At 48.2% G+C, this 22,073-nt stretch overlaps 1 protein-coding gene across 5 annotated transcripts in view; it reads left to right on the top strand.

Moving 5' to 3' along the window:
• The window catches only part of gramd1a (GRAM domain containing 1A), a 99,044-nt gene extending 76,971 nt beyond the window's left edge, over positions 1-22,073 (top strand). For all 5 annotated transcript variants that reach the window (XM_031905432.1, XM_031905431.1, XM_031905435.1 and 2 more), the window contains 13 exons: positions 3,297-3,377; positions 7,204-7,319; positions 7,475-7,610; positions 8,866-9,067; positions 11,509-11,664; positions 11,877-11,995; positions 13,480-13,616; positions 14,593-14,696; positions 17,641-17,817; positions 17,903-17,987; positions 18,564-18,671; positions 18,869-18,989; positions 19,088-22,073. In XM_031905432.1, coding sequence (XP_031761292.1) covers positions 3,297-3,377; positions 7,204-7,319; positions 7,475-7,610; positions 8,866-9,067; positions 11,509-11,664; positions 11,877-11,995; positions 13,480-13,616; positions 14,593-14,696; positions 17,641-17,817; positions 17,903-17,987; positions 18,564-18,671; positions 18,869-18,989; positions 19,088-19,174 — 1,629 coding nt within the window. In that variant the 3' untranslated portion in view covers positions 19,175-22,073. The remainder of the gene's footprint in view (positions 1-3,296; positions 3,378-7,203; positions 7,320-7,474; positions 7,611-8,865; positions 9,068-11,508; positions 11,665-11,876; positions 11,996-13,479; positions 13,617-14,592; positions 14,697-17,640; positions 17,818-17,902; positions 17,988-18,563; positions 18,672-18,868; positions 18,990-19,087) is intronic.

Below are 22,073 nucleotides of genomic sequence, written 5' to 3'. Positions count from 1 at the left end.
TACCTCTCTACTGTTTGGGGGTACAGAATAGGGGGCATACCTCTCTACTGTTTGGGGTACAGAATAGGGGGCATACCTCTCTACTGTTTGGGGTACAGAATAGGGGGCATACCTCTCTACTGTTTGGGGTACAGAATAGGGGCATACCTCTCTACTGTTTGGGGTACAGAATAGGGGCATACCTCGCTACTGTTTGGGGTACAGAATAGGGGGCATACCTCTCTACTGTTGGGGGTACAGAATAGGGGGCATACCTCTCTACTGTTTGGGGTACAGAATAGGGGGCATACCTCTCTACTGTTTGGGGGTACAGAATAGGGGGCATACCTCTCTACTGTTTGAGGTACAGAATAGGGGGCATACCTCTCTACTCTTTGGGGTACAGAATAGGGGGCATACCTCTCTACTGTTTGGGGTACAGAATAGGGGGCATACCTCTCTACTGTTTGGGGTACAGAATAGGGGGCATACCTCTCTACTGTTTGGGGTACAGAATAGGGGGCATACCTCTCTACTGTTTGGGGTACAGAATAGGGGGCAGATCCCCTACTGTTTGGGGTACAGAATAGGGGGCATACCTCTCTACTGTTTGAGGTACAGAATAGGGGGCAGATCCCCTACTGTTTGGGGTACAGAATAGGGGGCATACCTCTCTACTGTTTGGGGTACAGAATAGGGGGCATACCTCTCTACTGTTTGGGGTACAGAATAGGGGGCAGATCCCTACTGTTTGGGGTACAGAATAGGGGGCATACCTCTCTACTGTTTGGGGGTACAGAATAGGGGCATACCTCTCTACTGTTTGGGGTACAGAATAGGGGGCAGATCCCCTACTGTTTGGGGTACAGAATAGGGGGCATACCTCTCTTACTGTTTGGGGGGTACAGAATAGGGGGCATACCTCTCTACTGTTTGGGGTACAGAATAGGGGGCATACCTTCTCTACTGTTTGAGGTACAGAATAGGGGGCATACCTCTCTACTGTTTGAGGTACAGAATAGGGGGCATACCTCTCTACTGTTTGAGGTACAGAATAGGGGGCATACCTCTCTACTGTTGGGTACAGAATAGGGGGCATACCTCTCTACTGTTTGAGGTACAGAATAGGGGGCATACCTCGCTACTGTTTGGGGTACAGAATAGGGGGCATACCTCTCTACTGTTTGAGGTACAGAATAGGGGGCATACCTCTCTACTGTCTGGGGTACAGAATAGGGGCATACCTCTCTACTGTTTGGGGGTACAGAATAGGGGGGCAGATCCCCCTGTACAAATAGATTCCTACTTGTTGGGGTACAGAAATAGGGGCATACCTCTCTACTGTTTGAGGTACAGAATAGGGGGCATACCTCTCTACTGTTTGGGGTACAGAATAGGGGGCATACCTCTCTACTGTCTGGGGTACAGAATAGGGGGCATACCTCTCTACTGTTTGGGGTACAGAATAGGGGGCAGATCCCCTACTGTTTGGGGGTACAGAATAGGGGGCATACCTCTCTACTGTTTGAGGTACAGAATAGGGGGCATACCTCTCTACTGTTTGGGGTACAGAATAGGGGGCATACCTCTCTACTGTCTGGGTACAGAATAGGGGGCATACCTCTCTACTGTTTGGGGTACAGAATAGGGGGCAGATCCCCTACTGTTTGGGGTACAGAATAGGGGGCATACCTCTCTACTGTTGAGGTACAGAATAGGGGCATACCTCTCTACTGTTTGGGGTACAGAATAGGGGGCATACCTCTCTACTGTTTGGGGTACAGAATAGGGGCATACCTCTCTACTGTTTGGGGTACAGAATAGGGGGCATACCTCTCTACTGTTTGGGGTACAGAATAGGGGGCATACCTCTCTACTGTTTGGGGTACAGAATAGGGGGCATACCTCTCTACTGTTTGGGGTACAGAATAGGGGGCATACCTCTCTACTGTTTGGGGTACAGAATAGGGGGCATACCTCTCTACTGTTTGGGCCACAGGATAGGGGGCAGATCCCCTACTGTTTGGGGTACAGAATAGGGGGCAGATCCCCTACTGTTTGGGGTACAGAATAGGGGGCAGATCCCCTACTGTTTGGGGTACAGAATAGGGGGCATACCTCTCTACTGTTTGGGGTACAGAATAGGGGGCAGATCCCCTACTGTTTGGGGTACAGAATAGGGGGCAGATCCCCTACTGTTTGGGGGTACAGAATAGGGGGCATACCTCTCTACTGTTTGGGGTACAGAATAGGGGGCAGATCCCCTACTGTTTGGGGTACAGAATAGGGGGCAGATCCCCTACTGTTTGGGGTACAGAATAGGGGGCATACTTCTCTACTGTTTGGGCCACAGGATAGGGGGCAGATCCCCTACTGTTTGGGGTACAGAATAGGGGGCAGATCCCCTACTGTTTGGGGTACAGAATAGGGGGCAGATCCCCTACTGTTTGGGGTACAGAATAGGGGGCAGATCCCCTACTGTTTGGGGTACAGAATAGGGGGCAGATCCCCTACTGTTTGGGGTACAGAATAGGGGGCAGATCCCCTACTGTTTGGGGTACAGAATAGGGGGCAGATCCCCTACTGTTTGGGGTACAGAATAGGGGGCAGATCCCCTACTGTTTGGGGTACAGAATAGGGGGCAGATCCCCTACTGTTTGGGCCCCCCTCTGGCTTTATTAATGCCGCCCTGCTGATAGACTTGTGCTGCTCTCCCTTTACTATTGGAATGTTCCATTCTAGGTAGAAAGTAGGAGGGAGATGGGGATGAGTGCTGGGTGCAGCGTTATGGTGCCACCCTAGATCCCCTTTTCTCTTCCTGGGTGGGTTGGCACGGCGCCATCATACCTGCCGCTCATCCCGGGTCATTCCCATTGACTAGAATTGCAGGCGATTGGATTGACCCCACTTATCAGCCGGTGTTTGTACTTTAGTCCCAGAGTAAATATCAGGGCAGGTTATCAGTACAATGAAGTGCTTGGCTTTATATTAACCCGTCGCCTGCCTGGCGCTGGGGATTCCAGTATTCCCTGGGCACACCTACCTGTAGCTACACGCTGTCACGGAGCCGCCGCTGCCATTCCTGTCTCCCTGCCCGTCCGTGTATCTGCCCCTGTGGCTGTGAGTATATTCTGGCCCAAGCCTTTCAGTGTCAGATTAAGCTCACATTCCCTTATTTAATTTGATTGCCTGTCGCTGTAACTTTTTCCATTTCAGATTCTGATTTTCTTTTGCTCTGGCCTTGTGTTTCCAGAGTATATTTGATATATTTTCTAGATCACCAAATGTCTCACCTTGCCCTTTTTTTTATTTTCCAGCACTTTTTTACCTCCTTCGGCGCCCGAGATCGGTCGTTTCTGCTGATTTTCCGTCTCTGGCAGAATGCTCTTCTAGATAAGGTGAGTGCCTGATTTCATTACAGTAAGTACATGTATCGGACCTCTTATCCAGAAACCCGTTATTCAGAAAGCTCCGAATTACAGAAAACCCGTCTCCCATAGACTCCATTTTAATGAAATAATTCAGAATTTTAAAACTGATTTCCTTTTTCTCTGTAATAATAAAACAGTACCTGTACTTGATCCCAACTAAGATATAATTACCCCTTATTGGGGGCAGAACAGCCCTATTGGGTTTATTTAATGGTTAAATGATTCCCTTTTCTCTGTAATAATAAAACAGTACCTGTACTTGATCCCAACTAAGATATAATTACCCCTTATTGGGGCAGAACAGCCCTATTGGGTTTATTTCATGGTTAAATGATTCCCTTTTCTCTGTAATAATAAAACAGTACCTGTACTTGATCCCAACTAAGATATAATTATCCCTTATTGGGGGCAGAACAGCCCTATTGGGTTTATTTAATGGTTAAATGATTCCCTTTTCTCTGTAATAATAAAACAGTACCTGTACTTGATCCCAACTAAGATATAATTACCCCTTATTGGGGCAGAACAGCCCTATTGGGTTTATTTCATGGTTAAATGATTCCCTTTTCTCTGTAATAATAAAACAGTACCTGTACTTGATCCCAACTAAGATATAATTACCCCTTATTGGGGGCAGAACAGCCCTATTGGGTTTATTTCATGGTTAAATGATTTCCCTTTTCTCTGTAATAATAAAACAGTACCTGTACTTGATCCCAACTAAGATATAATTACCCCTTATTGGGGGCAGAACAGCCCTATTGGGTTTATTTCATGGTTAAATGATTCCCTTTTCTCTGTAATAATAAAACAGTACCTGTACTTGATCCCAACTAAGGTATAATTACCCCTTATTGGATGAAAAACAATCCTATTGGGGTTAATGTTTTATTGATTTTTTAGTAGACTTAAGGTATGTAGATCCAAATTACGGAAAGACCCCTTATCCGGAATACCCTTGGTCCCGAGCATTCTGGATAACAGGTCCTATACCTGTATATTCAGGCCACACAACATGTAGGGGCACTACAGCCAATAAAATCCAATTATACGGGACTATAATGTTCTATACAGTACCAGACTATACTATAAAAGTCCGGTGGAACAGTCCAAAAGTGGAAGCAGTTGGTTCATCCCAGGAGGAAAGTCCAAGTATCTGCCAGTGTCAGGATACACAGAGGCACATTATCTATTACTGGTTCCCAGTACCTGTGAGTGGGAGTATGTCGAAGGCCACAGAGGTAATTAAAGCAGTTGTTCAGCTTTAAAATAGCTTTTAGTATGACGTAGAGAGTGATATTCTGCGACAATTTGCAATTGGTCTTCATTTTTTCTCCATTAATGATTTTTGATGTTAGCTAAGGGTCCAGCAACACCTTAGCAACAAGGAAGTGTTTTCAGTCAGAGGCTGGAATATGAATAGGAGAGGATCTGAACAGAAACAAATAACATATAACCTCACTATAACTTGATATAGACAATTGTAGCCTTTACGGAGCAGCAGGTTTATGGCTGCTGGGGGGTCAGTGACCCCAATTTAAAAGCTGGAAATATGGATAATAAGAAGGCACATCATTCAAAAACTACAAAGACCAATTGAAAAGTTGCTTAAAATTGATTATTCTATAACACATAAAAGTTAACTTCCCCTTTAACTATATACATATATCACTGTATTATTATAACAACCAGACGTCCGACAGTTAATTAAAGGGGTTGTTCACCTTTAAATGTTTTGGTATGATGTAGGCGATGATTTTCTGAGACAATTTGCAAGTGGTTTCAAAATCTACAGTTTGGAATTTAAGCTGCTATCTGGTTGCTAGGGTCTTATTTACCTTAGTAACGGGCAGTAGTTTGAACGAGACACTGGAATATAAATAGGGGAGGGAGTGAAAAGAAAGATAAGGAATTGCAATTGGTCTTCATTTTTTATTATTTGTAGTCTTTTAGTTACTTCATTTTCAGTACAGTTTAGAGTTTCAGCAGCAATCTGGTTGCTAGGGTCCAAGTTACCTTAGCAACCAGGGAGTGGTTTGGATGAGAGACTAGTATATGAATAGGAAAGGGGCTGAATAGAAAGATAAGAAATAAAAAGTAACAATAACAATAAAACTGGAGCCTCACAGAGCGATAGGTTTTTGGCTGCCGGGGTCAGTGACCCCCATTTGAAAGCTGGAAAGAGTTGCTAGGGTCCAAATTACCTTAGCAACCAGGGAGTGCTGTGAATAAGAGACAGGTATATGAATAGGGGAGGGGCTGAATAGAAAGATAAAGAATAAAAAGTAACAATAACAATAAAACTGGAGCCTCACAGAGCAATAGGGTTTGGCTGCCGGGGTCAGTGACCCCCATTTGAAAGCTGGAACGATGTAGACAAAAAATAAGTAATAAAACAGAAACAATAACGACCAACTGCATAGTTCGTAGGAATAGGCCAATCTATAACATAATAAAAGTTAACATAAAGGTGAACCAACACTTTAACAATCAGGTTGAAACATTAGGATTAGGGGGACCTGGTTACAAGAGCTTACAATCTAAAGGGCCCCATCCCACGTTGGGTGCTCATTGGGGGGGACTCCCTGCACCCATGCCCATAGCCGCACATTCCGTCTATCTCTCTAAGCACAAAGGTCCCAGGAGCAGATTGGGCCGGGCCCTGGCTCATGAGTAGCCGTTTGGCCGGCTGAGTGTGGGCTGCCCGACATGGCCATGGAAGCGCTCCAGGCTCATTGTTATCCGCCTGCGGAATCACTTGTTTATGTTTAACTGAGAGGAACCGCTAAACCTTCAGCCAAAGTGACTTTCACTCTTCATTGGCTCTGCCTTAACCCTTTCCTGGAGGGTTTTGCTGCTCTTACAGATACGTATTGCAGGTAGTGTAACCTGTATCTAGTTATATGGGTTTATTAGGGGCTCCCCCTGGTGGCCAATAAGCAATAAGTGCATCACTTTTATTTAAAAGCCCTAAAAATGAACATGGCTTACCCCTGCTGCACTGCACAACCAAATGTTACTGTTGCTGGACTACAAATCCTAATAATGTAACATATAATGGAGGGTGAGGCATGCTGGGACCTGTAGTCCAGCAACATCAGGGCTGTATTCTTAAAGCAATATTGAGCTGTTGAGATGCATAGCTGAGGGGTTGTAGCAAATTATCAAGCAGAAAATGAGGTTGGAATCAGCAGAAAAGAAGATGGGGGGCTACAGGGGCATCGTTGGGGGCACAGATCTTCCCTGCTAAAGGCCTGTGGTTGACTTGGGCTGGTACAGAAGCACAAAGCATAATCTACATTTCTAGCGTACTATTTTAGTTAAGCTTTAGTTCCCCTTTAACCATAGAAGATGGACTAGGTCTGAGCTATCCAACTGGAGGCCTACTGGCTGGATGTGGCCCTCCAGTGGTTATTTATGGGCACTGTCTACTTAATGGCTCCATTATCCTATAATATAGTCACTGGTAGCCAAACTGGCCACTACAAGCTGTAAAGCTGGCCATGCCAGTGAAGATCTGCTCTGGAAGCACTGGCGCCACTTTATTGGCTAATGGCTGAATTAATACGGTTTCTCATATTGTAAGAGACTTCCCATTGGTAAAATTCAGTAAGGAGGCTCTGTGTGTGCTGCCACCTGGTGGCCACCTCTGAGTGTGCGGCTCCCCTATGGGAACTGATAATTATACATATATATTATACAGTTGTGTCATTTCCCTGTGGGACCAAACTGTAAATGATATCCTTATAAAGGGTGCTTAGTGGATATAATGTGTGACTTTGTGCCCCCCCAGACCCTGTCCCCGCGGGAGCTGTGGCACATTGTACACCAGTGTTACGGGACTGAGCTGGGACTGACCAGTGAGGATGAAGATTATGTGTCGCCTCGAGACCTGCTGAACGGCTTGGGGTGAGTTTGGGCAGGGTTGGGCAGTGGGGGGGAGTGCAGGATACAATGGGGCAATCTGGAGAAAGTAAATAAGGGGCACTATGGAATTGTGGGTGATGCAAGGCAGTGAGTGATGCTGGGGGTACCTACTGAGTAATAACTTCTCTCACCTGCAGGGGGAGTGAGGATTTCCCTGAGAGCACCGACCTGAGTGACACTTCATCCCGCGGTGACACCAAACTCAGTGCCAGCCCCCAACTGCCTGCGACCGACTCCTTCACCTCCCTCGCCAGCGCCGACAGCATGATCCCTGTAAGGCACCCACGGGCACCCAACTGGCTGTCTGTGTAATATCTATTTACCTATCTATCTGTCTGTGTAATATCTATTTACCTATCTATCTGTCTGTGTAATATCTATTTACATATCTATCTGTCTGTCTAGTATCAATCTACCTATCTATTTATCTATCGATCTATTGATCTATCTGCCTGTCTGTCTATCTATCTATTTATGGATCTATTGCTCTCTATCTATTATCTATCTATCTATTATCTATCTATCTACCTATCTATCCATCTGTTTGCCTCTCTATCTATCTATCTATCTATCTATCTATCTATCTATCTATCATCTATCTATCTATCATCTATCTATCTATCTAATACCTATCTATTGATCTATTTGTCTGTCTCTCTATGGATCTATCACTCTCTCTCTCTAGCTATCTCTCTATCTATCTATTATCTATCTGTCTGTCTCTATCTGTCTATCTATCTGTCTGTCTGTCTGTCTGTCTGTCTGTCTATCTATCTATCTATCTATCTATCTATCTATCTATCTATCTATCTATCTATCTATAATTTATCTATCTGTCATCTATCTATCTATCTATCTATCTATCTATCTATCATCTATCTATCTGTCATCTTTCTATCTATCATCTATCATCTATCTATCTATCTATCTATCTATCTATCTATCTATCTATCTATCTATCTATCTATCTATCAATCTATCTATCATCTATCTGTCATCTATCTATCTATCTATCTATCATCTATCTATCTATCTATCTATCTATCTATCTATCTATCATCTATCTATCTATCTATCTATCATCCATCTATCTATCTATCTATCTATCTATCTATCTATCTATCTATCTATCTATCTATTTTTCTGTCTGTCTGTCTGTCTCTATCTATCTATCTATCTATCTATCTATCTATCTATCTATCAATCATTTTTCTGTCTGTCTGTCTCTATCTATCTATCTATCTATCTATCTATCTATCTATCAATCATTTTTCTGTCTGTCTGTCTCTATCTATCTGTCTATCTATCTATCTATCTATCTATCTATCTATCTATCTATCTATCTTTCTATCTATCTATCATCTATCATCTGTCTGTCTCTATCTATCTATGTATCTATTGTCTGTCTGTCTGTCTCTATCTATTGTCTGTCTGTCTCTATCTATTGTCTGTCTCTATCTATTGTCTGTCTGTCTGTCTGTCTATCTATTTATATCTATACAAACTCAGTACAATACTGTATATTTAGCCAGCGGAGGATGCGGCCGCCCAATCAGATGCCCAGTCAGACTCCCAGTTGGAAGGCTCGTCCAGTCAGACGGTGACTCCTCTGTCGGAGATGGCTGGCTCCGCCCTCCTGGACTCCCTTCCTGCCCTGGATTTATTGCCCAGTGAAGAACTGCCCACTGACCCCAGCAACAACTCCACCCCCAGCTCCACGCAGGACGAGGGTGAGTGTAAGGGAGTGACCCAGCGCCTTCCCAGGGACATGAGAATAGAATCAACTATTCTAAGTAACTTTTCAATTGGTCTTCATTATTTATTTGTTATAGTTTTTAAGTTATTAACCCTATCGCTCTGTGAGGCTCCAGTTTTATTGTTATTGTTACTTTTTATTCCTTATCTTTCTATTCAGCCCCTCCCCTATTCATATACCTGTCTCTCATCCAAACCACTCCCTGGTTGCTAAGGTAACTTGGACCCTAGCAACCAAATAACTGCTGAAACTCCAAACTGCAGAGCTCCTGTACTGAAAATGAAATACCTAAAAGACAACAAATAATAAAAAATGAAGACCAATTGCAAAGGATTTAGTTCTCCTTTAAACCCCCACAAAAATGCTTGGAAGTAAATAAAGAAGCCGATTGAAGACGATATAAGCAGAGTGAGTAGGGCCACCTGGCGCTCACGTGTCACTCACTGTAGCGCGTATGTCACATGACTTGGGCTGAGTGATATGATAATAAGCAGCGGCTCCGCGGCCGTGATACAGGTGAGTAATTAGTCTCGCGGCGCCGCTTGTTACTATCAGCCCGAACATCTGCTGCCGGATAACAAGGTATTCTGCCATAGTGTTATGGGATCTCTCTGTACAGGCTATGGGCAAACTTAGGGGGCTGTTCCTGCTGAATTGTGCTTAGTACAGGGGAATCCCTATGTGCCATAGTTTTATGGTATCTCTCTGTACAGGCTATGAGCAAACTTAGGGGGCTGTTCCTGCTGAATTGTGCTTAGTACAGGGGAATCCCTATGCTGCCATAGTTTTATGGTATCTCTCTGTACAGGCTATGGGCAAACTTAGGGGGCTGTTCCTGCTGAATTGTGCTTAGTACAGGGGAATCCCTATGTGCCATAGTTTTATGGTATCTCTCTGTACAGGCTATGGGCAAACTTAGGGGGCTGTTCCTGCTGAATTGTGCTTAGTACAGGGGAATCCCTATGTGCCATAGTTTTATGGTATCTCTCTGTACAGGCTATGGGCAAACTTAGGGGGCTGTTCCTGCTGAATTGTGCTTAGTACAGGGGAATCCCTATGTGCCATAGTGTTATGGGATCTCTCTGTACAGGCTATGGGCAAACTTAGGGGGCTGTTCCTGCTGAATTGTGCTTAGTACAGGGGAATCCCTATGTGCCATAGTTTTATGGTATCTCTCTGTACAGGCTATGAGCAAACTTAGGGGGCTGTTCCTGCTGAATTGTGCTTAGTACAGGGGAATCCCTATGCTGCCATAGTTTTATGGTATCTCTCTGTACAGGCTATGGGCAAACTTAGGGGGCTGTTCCTGCTGAATTGTGCTTAGTACAGGGGAATCCCTATGTGCCATAGTTTTATGGTATCTCTCTGTACAGGCTATGGGCAAACTTAGGGGGCTGTTCCTGCTGAATTGTGCTTAGTACAGGGGAATCCCTATGTGCCATAGTTTTATGGTATCTCTCTGTACAGGCTATGGGCAAACTTAGGGGGCTGTTCCTGCTGAATTGTGCTTAGTACAGGGGAATCCCTATGTGCCATAGTGTTATGGGATCTCTCTGTACAGGCTATGGGCAAACTTAGGGGGCTGTTCCTGCTGAATTGTGCTTAGTACAGGGGAATCCCTATGTGCCATAGTTTTATGGTATCTCTCTGTACAGGCTATGGGCAAACTTAGGGGGCTGTTCCTGCTGAATTGTGCTTAGTACAGGGGAATCCCTATGTGCCATAGTTTATGGTATCTCTCTGTACAGGCTATGGGCAAACTTAGGGGGCTGTTCCTGCTGAATTGTGCTTAGTACAGGGGAATCCCTATGTGCCATAGTGTTATGGGATCTCTCTGTACAGGCTATGGGCAAACTTAGGGGGCTGTTCCTGCTGAATTGTGCTTAGTACAGGGGAATCCCTATGTGCCATAGTTTTATGGTATCTCTCTGTACAGGCTATGGGCAAACTTAGGGGGCTGTTCCTGCTGAATTGTGCTTAGTACAGGGGAATCCCTATGTGCCATAGTTTTATGGTATCTCTCAGTACAGGCTATGGGCAAACTTAGGGGGCTGTTCCTGCTAAATTGTGCTTAGTACAGGGGAATCCCTATGTGCCATAGTTTTATGGTATCTCTCTGTACAGGCTATGAGCAAACTTAGGGGGCTGTTCCTGCTGAATTGTGCTTAGTACAGGGGAATCCCTATGTGCCATAGTTTTATGGTATCTCTCTGTACAGGCTATGAGCAAACTTAGGGGGCTGTTCCTGCTGAATTGTGCTTAGTACAGGGGAATCCCTATGTGCCATAGTTTTATGGTATCTCTCTGTACAGGCTATGAGCAAACTTAGGGGGCTGTTCCTGCTGAATTGTGCTTAGTACAGGGGAATCCCTATGCTGCTCTGTAAGTAACCCCGGCTCCGTGTCACTGTTACAGAAGCCAGTACAGCGCCTAAAGACACCCCCTCGTCGGACCTGACCGGCAGGCTACATATCAATGCCGTGTATCACATCAGCGCAGAGCACCTACAGCACGCACTGACCACCGACACCCAATTCATGAACGATTTCATGGAGCAGCGGAAATTCACAGGTAACGGTCTCTCCTTTAAAGGGAAAGTATCATACCCAAAGGGGGTGGAGACCAAACAAGTGCATCAGTGCCCGCCCATTATATAACCTATGGACAGGAACTTGTCACTAAATCCTGGGCCAATGATAGAAACCCATGCAGCCCCAATAACAGCCAGCTGTCGGCTCCCATATCGGGGGTAATTACATCCCCCGCTCTGTCTCTCTGTACAGATATCACAGTGAATCCCTGGATGCGGGACGGCAACGGGAAACAGTCTCGGATACTGAATTACACAATCCCCATCAATAACCCTCTGGGGCCCAAATCTGCCCCGGCTATAGAAACCCAGGTGAGACAACATAACGTTCCTACCTGTCTCTCTGTGCCCTACTGTGTAGTCTCTCAGGTCTCCCTGTGGCACTGTCTCTCTGTGTCTCTTATTCTGTACTCTCTCAGGTCTCCCTGTGGCACTGTCTCTCTGTGTCTCTTATTCTGTACTCTCTCAGGACTCCCTGTGGCACTGTCTCTCTGTGTCTCTTATTCTGTACTCTCCCTGTGGCACTGTCTCTCTGTGTCTCTTATTCTGTACTCTCTCAGGTCTCCCTGTGGCACTGTCTCTCTGTGTCTCTTATTCTGTACTCTCTCAGGTCTCCCTGTGGCACTGTCTCTCTGTGTCTCTTATTCTGTACTCTCTCTCCCCCCTATGGCACTGTCTCTTATTCTGTACTCTCTCAGGTCTCCCTGTGGCACTGTCTCTCTGTGTCTCTTATTCTGTACTCTCTCTCCCCCCTATGGCACTGTCTCTTATTCTGTACTCTCTCAGGTCTCCCTGTGGCACTGTCTCTCTGTGTCTCTGTGCCCTACTGTGTACTCCCTGTGTCTCTTATTCTGTACTCTCTCAGGTCTCCCTGTGGCACTGTCTCTCTGTGTCTCTGTGCCCTACTGTGTACTCCCTGTGTCTCTTATTCCGTACTCTCTCTCCCCCTGTGGCACTGTCTCTCTGTGCCTCTCTATCTCATTCTCTCTCTCTGTCTGTGCCCTGCTGTCTCTTTGAGCCTTTCTATCTATTTTTCTCTCTTTCTGTCTGTGCCATGCAGTCTTCCTGTCTGTGTGTGGCCTGCTGTCTCTCTGCACCTCTCTATCTTATTCTCTCTGTTTGTGTGTGCCTCAGTCTCTCTGCGTATGTCTCTGTGTCTGTGTACGTCTCTGGGTGCCCCTATCCATGTCTATGTGCCTGCCGTCTGTACCCGCGTGCCCCTCAGTCTCTCTGTACCCGTGTGCCCCTCAGTCTCTCTGTACCCGCGTGCCCCTCAGTCTCTCTGTACCCGCGTGCCCCTCAGTCTCTCTGTAACCGCGTGCCCCTCAGTCTCTCTGTACCCGCGTGCCCCTCAGTCTCTCTGTACCCGCGTGCCCCTCAGTCTCTCTGTACCCACGTGCCCCTCAGTCTCTCTGTACCCACGTGCCCCTCAGTCTCTCTGTACCCGTGTGCCCCTCAGTCTCTCTGTACCCGCGTGCCCCTCAGTCTCTCTGTACCCACGTGCCCCTCAGTCTCTCTGTACCCGCGTGCCCCTCAGTCTCTCTGTACCCGTGTGCCCCTCAGTCTCTCTGTACCCGCGTGCCCCTCAGTCTCTCTGTACCCGCGTGCCCCTCAGTCTCTCTGTACCCGCGTGCCCCTCAGTCTCTCTGTACCCGCGTGCCCCTCAGTCTCTCTGTACCCGCGTGCCCCTCAGTCTCTCTGTACCCACGTGCCCCTCAGTCTCTCTGTACCCACGTGCCCCTCAGTCTCTCTGCCCTGGCTGCACATTACCCGCCTCTCTCCATGCCCCCCCACAGATTCTGCACAGTGTGAAGGGGTCAGTCTGTGTTCTCGACACCCAGGTTATAACTCAGGGCATCCCCTACCAGGATTATTTCTACACCTCTCACCGGTACTGCATCAGCAGCGTGGGCAAGAACAAGGCACGCCTCAGGTAAGTGGCACAAACCTACGCGGGAGATTGCACATTGTGCCACCATACTCAGGACTAGGATTGTCATCTGTGCCCACTCACTGTCCCACCCAGTATATGGGCGAGTATTTGTACCTACTCCCTGCATGCCAGTTTAGTGTCTGTGCCCATTCATTGTACCTCCCGTAACAGGGCAGAGTATATGTCTGTGCCCACTCATTGTACCTCCCGTAACAGGGCAGAGTATATGTCTGTGCCCACTCATTGCACCTCCCGTAACAGGGCAGAGTATATGTCTGTGCCCACTCATTGCACCTCCCGTAACAGGGCAGAGTATATGTCTGTGCCCACTCATTGCACCTCCCGTAACAGGGCAGAGTATATGTCTGTGCCCACTCATTGCACCTTCTGTAACAGGGCAGAGTATATGTCTGTGCCCACTCATTGCACCTCCCGTAACAGGGCAGAGTATATGTCTGTGCCCACTCATTGCACCTCCCGTAACAGGGCAGAGTATATGTCTGTGCCCACTCATTGCACCTCCTGTAACAGGGCAGAGTATATGTCTGTGCCCACTCATTGCACCTTCTGTAACAGGGCAGAGTATATGTCTGTGCCCACTCCATTACCCAAGCTGCCAGTAGGAACAGGGCACCCACCTCCCTGTATGTTAGTAGAGTATCAGTAGGCAGCTAGAGTGTGACTTCATATGACAAGTGGATTAGTAATTGTGCCCACTCACCTCTCTACCTGTTTATTATCAGCCCCACACTCAGGCCAGCCAATCAGAGTGGCGCGTCTGAATCTGTACCCACTCTCTAATCCTGCCAGCCGGCGAGATACCAAAGAACACGACTGTTATCAGCCTCTGTGCCGTCCTACTCTCATTACTCATTTTCCTGCCCAAAATAAAGTTTGTTCTGCCTCCGACATGAGCAAATCCAGTTTATATTCTGGCTCCTAATTTTTCTGTTTTCCTCCCCCCCCCCCACCCCAGGGTTTCCTCTGAGATCTGCTACAGGAAGCAGCCATGGAGCCTGGTACGAGCCATCATAGAGAAGAACTCCTGGAATGGCATGGAGGAGCACTTCAGCCTGCTGGGTAGGTATAGTGCCAATAGTGGGCTCCATTAGCCGGGGTGTACTAGACTGTCAGCCATAAAGCAGGGCAGGACTGCTGCTTACAATGGGGGGATCAGATAGGATCTGTGCCACTGTGACAGAATGCTCTGTTATACAGATAGCTAGAATCTCAGCCATAAAGCAGGGCAGGACTGCTGCTTACAATGGGGGGATCAGATAGGATCTGTGCCACTGTGACAGAATGCTCTGTTATACAGATAGCTAGAATCTCAGCCATAAAGCAGGGCAGGACTGCTGCTTACAATGGGGGGGATCAGATAGGATCTGTGCCACTGTGACAGAATGCTCTGTTATACAGATAGCTAGAATCTCAGCCATAAAGCAGGGCAGGACTGCTGCTTACAATGGGGGGATCAGATAGGATCTGTGCCACTGTGACAGAATGCTCTGTTATACAGATAGCTAGAATCTCAGCCATAAAGCAGGGCAGGACTGCTGCTTACAATGGGGGGGATCAGATAGGATCTGTGCCACTGTGACAGAATGCTCTGTTATACAGATAGCTAGAATCTCAGCCATAAAGCAGGGCAGGACTGCTGCTTACAATGGGGGGATCAGATAGGATCTGTGCCACTGTGACAGAATGCTCTGTTATACAGATAGCTAGAATCTCAGCCATAAAGCAGGGCAGGACTGCTGCTTACAATGGGGGGGATCAGATAGGATCTGTGCCACTGTGACAGAATGCTCTGTTATACAGATAGCTGGAATCTCAGCCATAAAGCAGGGCAGGACTGCTGCTTACAATGGGGGGGATCAGATAGGATCTGTGCCACTGTGACAGAATGCTCTGTTATACAGATAGCTAGAATCTCAGCCATAAAGCAGGGCAGGACTGCTGCTTACAATGGGGGGGGGGGGGGGATAGGATCTGTGCCACTGTGACAGAATGCTCTGTTATACAGATAGCTAGAATCTCAGCCATAAAGCAGGGCAGGACTGCTGCTTACAATGGGGGGGGGGGATAGGATCTGTGCCACTGTGACAGAATGCTCTGTTAAACAGATAGCTAGAATCTCAGCCATAAAGCAGGGCAGGACTGCTGCTTACAATGGGGGGATCAGATAGGATCTGTGCCACTGTGACAGAATGCTCTGTTATACAGATAGCTAGAATCTCAGCCATAAAGCAGGCAGGACTGCTGCTTACAATGGGGGGATCAGATGGGATCTGTGCCACTGTGACAGAATGCTCTGTTATACAGATAGCTAGAATCTCAGCCATAAAGCAGGGCAGGACTGCTGCTTACAATGGGGGGATCAGATAGGATCTGTGCCACTGTGGACAGAATGCTCTGTTATACAGATAGCTAGAATCTCAGCCATAAAGCAGGGCAGGACTGCTGCTTACAATGGGGGGGGGGGGGATAGGATCTGTGCCACTGTGACAGAATGCTCTGTTATACAGATAGCTAGAATCTCAGCCATAAAGCAGGGCAGGACTGCTGCTTACAATGGGGGGATCAGATAGGATCTGTGCCACTGTGACAGAATGCTCTGTTATACAGATAGCTAGAATCTCAGCCATAAAGCAGGGCAGGACTGCTGCTTACAATGGGGGGGGATCAGATAGGATATGTGCCACTGTGACAGAATGCTCTGTTTATACAGATAGCTAGAATCTCAGCCATAAAGCAGGGCAGGACTGCTGCTTACAATGGGGGGGATCAGATAGGATCTGTGCCACTGGGACAGAATGCTCTGTTATACAGATAGCTAGAATCTCAGCCATAAAGCAGGGCAGGGACTGCTGCTTACAATGGGGGGGGGGGGGATAGGATCTGTGCCACTGTGACAAGAATGCTCTGTTAAACAGATAGCTAGAATCTCAGCCATAAAGCAGGGCAGACTGCTGCTTACAGTGGGGGGATCAGATAGATCTGTGCCACTGTGACAGAATGCTCTGTTATACAGATAGCTAGAATCTCAGCCATAAAGCAGGGCAGGACTGCTGCTTACAATGGGGGGGGGGGATAGGATCTGTGCCACTGTGCAGAATGCTCTGTTATACAGATAGCTAGAATCTCAGCCATAAAGCAGGGCAGGACTGCTGCTTTACAATGGGGGGATTCAGATAGGATCTGTGCCACTGTGACAGAATGCTCTGTTATACAGATAGCTAGAATCTCAGCCATAAAGCAGGGCAGGACTGCTGCTTACAATGGGGGGGGGGGATAGGATCTGTGCCACTGTGACAGAATGCTCTGTATACAGATAGCTAGAATCTCAGCCATAAAGCAGGGCAGGACTGCTGCTTACAATGGGGGATCAGATAGGATCTGTGCCACTGTGACAGAATGCTCTGTTATACAGATAGCTAGAATCTCAGCCATAAAGCAGGGCAGGACTGCTGCTTACAATGGGGGGATCAGATAGGATCTGTGCCACTGTGACAGAATGCTCTGTTATACAGGATAGCTAGAAATCTCAGCCATAAAGCAGGGCAGGACTGCTGCTTACAATGGGGGGGATCAGATAGGATCTGTGCCACTGTGACAGAATGCTCTGTTATACAGATAGCTAGAATCTCAGCCATAAAGCAGGGCAGGACTGCTGCTTACAATGGGGGGATCAGATAGGATCTGTGCCACTGTGACAGAATGCTCTGTTATACAGATAGCTAGAATCTCAGCCATAAAGCAGGGCAGGACTGCTGCTTACAATGGGGGGGGATCAGATAGGATCTGTGCCACTGTGACAGAATGCTCTGTTATACAGATAGCTAGAATCTCAGCCATAAAGCAGGGCAGGACTGCTGCTTACAATGGGGGGATCAGATAGGATCTGTGCCACTGTGACAGAATGCTCTGTTATACAGATAGCTAGAATCTCAGCCATAAAGCAGAGCAGGACTGCTGTTTTGTGAAAATTCTCATTTTCTTCTCCTTCCCAATTCATTCTCAGCCGATGCGGTGGCAAAGCTGGACCAGTCCTGCGCGGAGGAGATGGGGGGCAGAGAAAAGCCTGCGCTACGGCGGAGGAAGCGCACTTTAAGCTGGAAGTCCCATCACAACGATACCAATAACACCGCCTCCCCCCAGATTGAAAGCGAAAGAGTTTCCCGTAACTCCAGAGTTTCAGGTACAAAGGAACGGGGGGGAGCGACAGAAGCGCTCGGTGGCGCCACTCAGTGGTCACATACTCACTTCTTCTCCTCCCCCCGCAGGCAGCATCTCCTCTCAGCTCTCCCAGCTCTCCAACCGAGACACGTCCAGCAACATCCCCAACGCGCTGTTTGTTATCAGTATTGTGTGAGTAATGAGCCCCACTCTAATCAGTTCCAATGGGTCTCAGTGACTGGACTCTGTAGGACCACCCTATAATGCTCAGCGTGCCTGCCTTGACTCCGCAGGGCCTCCCTATAATGCTCAGCGTGCCTGCCTTGACTCCGCAGGGCCTCCCTATAATGCTCAGCATGCCTGCCTTGACTCTGCAGGACCACCCCATAATGCTCAGCGTGCCTGCCTTGACTCTGCAGGGCCTCCCTATAATGCTCAGCGTGCTTGCCTTGACCCTGCAGGGCCACCCTATAATGCTCAGCGTGCCTGCCTTGACCCTGCAGGGCCACCCTATAATGCTTAGTGTGCCTGCCTTGACCCTGTAGGACCATTGTATAATGCTCAGCGTGCCTGCCTTGAACCAGCACCACCACAATAAATATTGATAGTTGTTTAAATGATGTTTCTCTATAAGATCCTTTATTTTTGAGGAACATGCCCTGTACCTGAGTCTCCAGCCCAGTAAGTCTGACACAGGGAACTTCAGCACAGGAGCAGCCCCCTCCCAGCCCCTCTCTGTGTCCTCACTCTGTCTCTTGTTTCCCACAGGCTGCTGGTCCTGGTGGTCCTGAACATGATGCTCTTCTACCGCCTCTGGTCGCTGGAGCACACGGCTCGGACATTCCAGACGTGGCAAAACTACGCCGTGTCCCAAGGGTAATTCCCTGTTATCTGATACTGCCCCCTGGGGGGCACTGAATAAGTTATAGCTGATTTGGGGAGCACCATTGTGCCCACCTTGTACGATCCACGTCCATCCAAATCACATGTTGTCCTATGGCGCCCACCCAAACCCCTCCCACTTTCTGTTAAGCCCAACCCACTTCTATTTTCTTAACCCTTTCTTCACATAGGAGGTTCCCCCAGAGTTCCGCCGACTGGGCCGAGATCCTCGAGCTACAGAAGCGCTTCCACAACGCCGAGGTGCAGAAATGGAAGCAGACGCTCCGAGCCTCTGTGCAGCTGCTGGATGAGGTGGGGCAATTAAATTCAAGGGGAAGTAAGCAGGACCCCTTATTGGTTCTGCCACTAACTCCTCCCCCCTTGTTCTCTTGCTTTCTCCTCCCCCTTAGATGAGGATGTCTCTGCAGAGACTGCAGCAGGGAGTCCTGATGGCCGATTCCGACACAGAACCTCACGAGGAAGACGCCCTGTCGTGAAATACAACTCCCCGAATCCTATCGTTAGAGACATTACATAAAGGAGCGTAGGAGACACCCGGCAGAGACAAGGCCCTCTCGGAAGAGAGTATCTTGTATGGATCAGCAAACTAGGGACTAACAAACTGCAGGGATTAGAGTGCTGGCAACTGACACCCTGCAGCGATTAGAGTGCTGGGAACTGACACCCTGCAGGGATTAGAGTGCTGGCAACTGACGCCCTGCAGCGATTAGAGCGCTGGGAACTGACACCCTGCAGCGATTAGAGCGCTGGGAACTGACACCCTGCAGCGATTAGAGTGCTGGCAACTGTCACACTGCAGGGAGGAGTCACCTATATACTTACTCATTGGTATTAGAGTGCTGGTTACTGGATAGACAGCTGCAGCCTATCTGAGCCATCTTGTATTGAGAGTGGAGGAGGGGGAACGCCCCAGTTTGCCTCCCTCCTGCTGTTGGGCAGCCTCCTGCATGCAGCGTCTTGCCGCTCGCGATACCCGGGGGCCCCGTAGCATGGCGTCACAGATCCCCCTCAGGCTTGGGGGTGCAGGTATATTTATTTCTATATAGTGGGTATCGGTCATGGCAGTTACGCCATAATCAGTTATGGGGGTGTGGCCTCACCTTTGATTCAGCCAATGGGATCAGCCATATTATGGGCACTGGTTTTACGAGTGGGGGAGTGTAATGCTGGGATATAGCTATAGGCTCGTTTGTACTGTACAGTCATATTGTTATAGTCTCTCCTCCGGCTCTGGGGGCATGGATATTTGCAGCCTTTACTGGGGGGGCAGCATTTCTTCTCCCCTCCGGCACTGTACGGGCCAATGTGGGTTTCTGATTGGCCGACCCTATGCGCATACTTAATGTAACAAAGGAGGAAAGAGCGAATGGAGAGACTTATGGATTGTACCTGGCAAATGTGCTTATAATAGGATTGTGGTGCCCCTCCCCCAAGCCCTTAGTGTGCCCCACCCTCTGTGCCCATTGGCTAGCATACTGATTGCGAGCTTATGTGCGACATTCATTACTTGGTGCCCTCGGCATTGGGCGCAACCATTCACTCCGGGGGTAGGACAGAATGTTGGGATAATAAAGAGCATTATGGGTAATGAGCCCATTTGTTTAGGGGGCTTCTGTAAGAAACTCATGCCTGCTGCTTGGATAGTGGAGATTGTATCCAGTATTCTGATTGGCTACAGCCCTTGGGCGCCATTTTGTGTCGAGCATTTCAGACTGAAAGAGATGAATTTAATATAGAATTTTAGCTATTTATTTATTTAGTTTATTCCGACTGTAACGTGCGGTGGGCGGGGCTTATGGCCTTCCCGCCCCTTTCTGTGGCCATAACTTGTGCCCTTGCCAGGTTCCTTAAGGATTTTTAATTTATTTGCCCCCCTGCCCAGCAGTCGCATCACTGCTATAGAAAGTTCCGGAAGGGGGGGGGGGGGTTGTTGGCATAGCAGCCGGGGATCATTTCACTGCCAGTATCTCCGTGTTGGTATTTATTGGGTCAAGACTTACATTGGGGGGGGGTGTAGTCTTGCCATCTGCTTATTAATGGGCTGGACCCATAAACACGGGGTGGGGGGGGGCAATAGGCATTCATACCTCAGTAGCCATCGGCCGGCCAACCCACCCAGACTGACGAAGGGCATCGGGCAAAGGGAAAGTCTGTGAATTATTGGGGGCCCCCCCCCCCCATTTGAATGTAATGCCCCCCCCCCCGCATTCCAAGGTCTGAACGCTCCCATTGGGCCCCACACTGTATATTCAGTACAGTACCCTGTACATATCCTTGGTTCTGTTTAACATTTCATAATGGGCGGGGCCTACTCAGCGGGATACGCCCATTCCTGCCTCGACGCGGGGCCAATTCAGGAGATTCCGCGATTGAGGGCCCTGTGGGGGCTGAACAAATTGTTCTAAATGGGCCCCATCATGTGACTGTATTTGCATTGGGCACAGGCCCAAGGGGGGACGTCTTACCCTTTAAAGCCTCAATAATATGGCACCGCCCCTTTAAAAGCAGACACATATCAAGTCCCGTTCCTGTATAGCGGCATTGTGCGTATCCTGCAGCCTGCACCGGTTTCTCTGCAGCCATGATATGTATGTTTGCAGATTTCCCCTTTAATAGTGGGGAGCAGCGGTGCCGGGGGTACTAACCAGTGCTGTTGGGCCCCCGCGGGGGGGGGGAAGACGCCACCGATGTAAATGTTCCTCCATTTCCCGCACACACTGTATTTCAGTTATTTTGCACAAATCCATGTACTGTCACTTTAATGGTGTTACTTTGTCTGATGCCTCGGCACCGGGGGGGCGCTGGGGGGGGGAAGGAGAATGGATTTATTCTGGGTCTGCTCATGGGGTGGGGGATAAATCACTGGGGGACCCTCTGGTTCTCAAGTATTAAGAGCCCCCCCTAGTAATAGTGATTGTCTATGGCAGCCCCACTGGCCTGGTGAGGTTTACTTGCCCTTTAAACTCTTTATGGAAACCTTTCAGCCGGGGCCCCAGAGACAGGGATTGGGCAGCTAGTCTGGCCCCTGGGGATGGGCAGACCCACTTGCCCCCACTGTACCCCAAGGGGTATATACTGTGTGAATTCATTCTCCAGCCCCCCCCCCCAAGTCCTACAGCAGCCGCGAGGCACTGGCGGGGGGAGGGGGGGGGATCTTTATGGAATAAAATAACCCACTGCTCAAAAGCTATTGGCTCAACTACAGTTCCCAGCATCCTCTGTTGCTAAGCTACCCAGAATCCTCTGTTGGGAGCTGTCGTTGAGCAGTAGGCGGAGAGTGGGGAGGGGTAACTATTTCCGGGGCAGACAGACTTGAAGAGATTGTTTGTGTAAATGTGTGTCCACCGCTAATATTTATTAAAATGACTGAAGAGA

The sequence above is a fragment of the Xenopus tropicalis genome, chromosome 7 (assembly GCF_000004195.4).
Source record: "Xenopus tropicalis strain Nigerian chromosome 7, UCB_Xtro_10.0, whole genome shotgun sequence".
Taxonomy (NCBI): domain Eukaryota; kingdom Metazoa; phylum Chordata; class Amphibia; order Anura; family Pipidae; genus Xenopus; species Xenopus tropicalis.
Note: the sequence above shows the minus strand (reverse complement) of the source record. Positions and strands in the feature narration are given on the sequence as shown.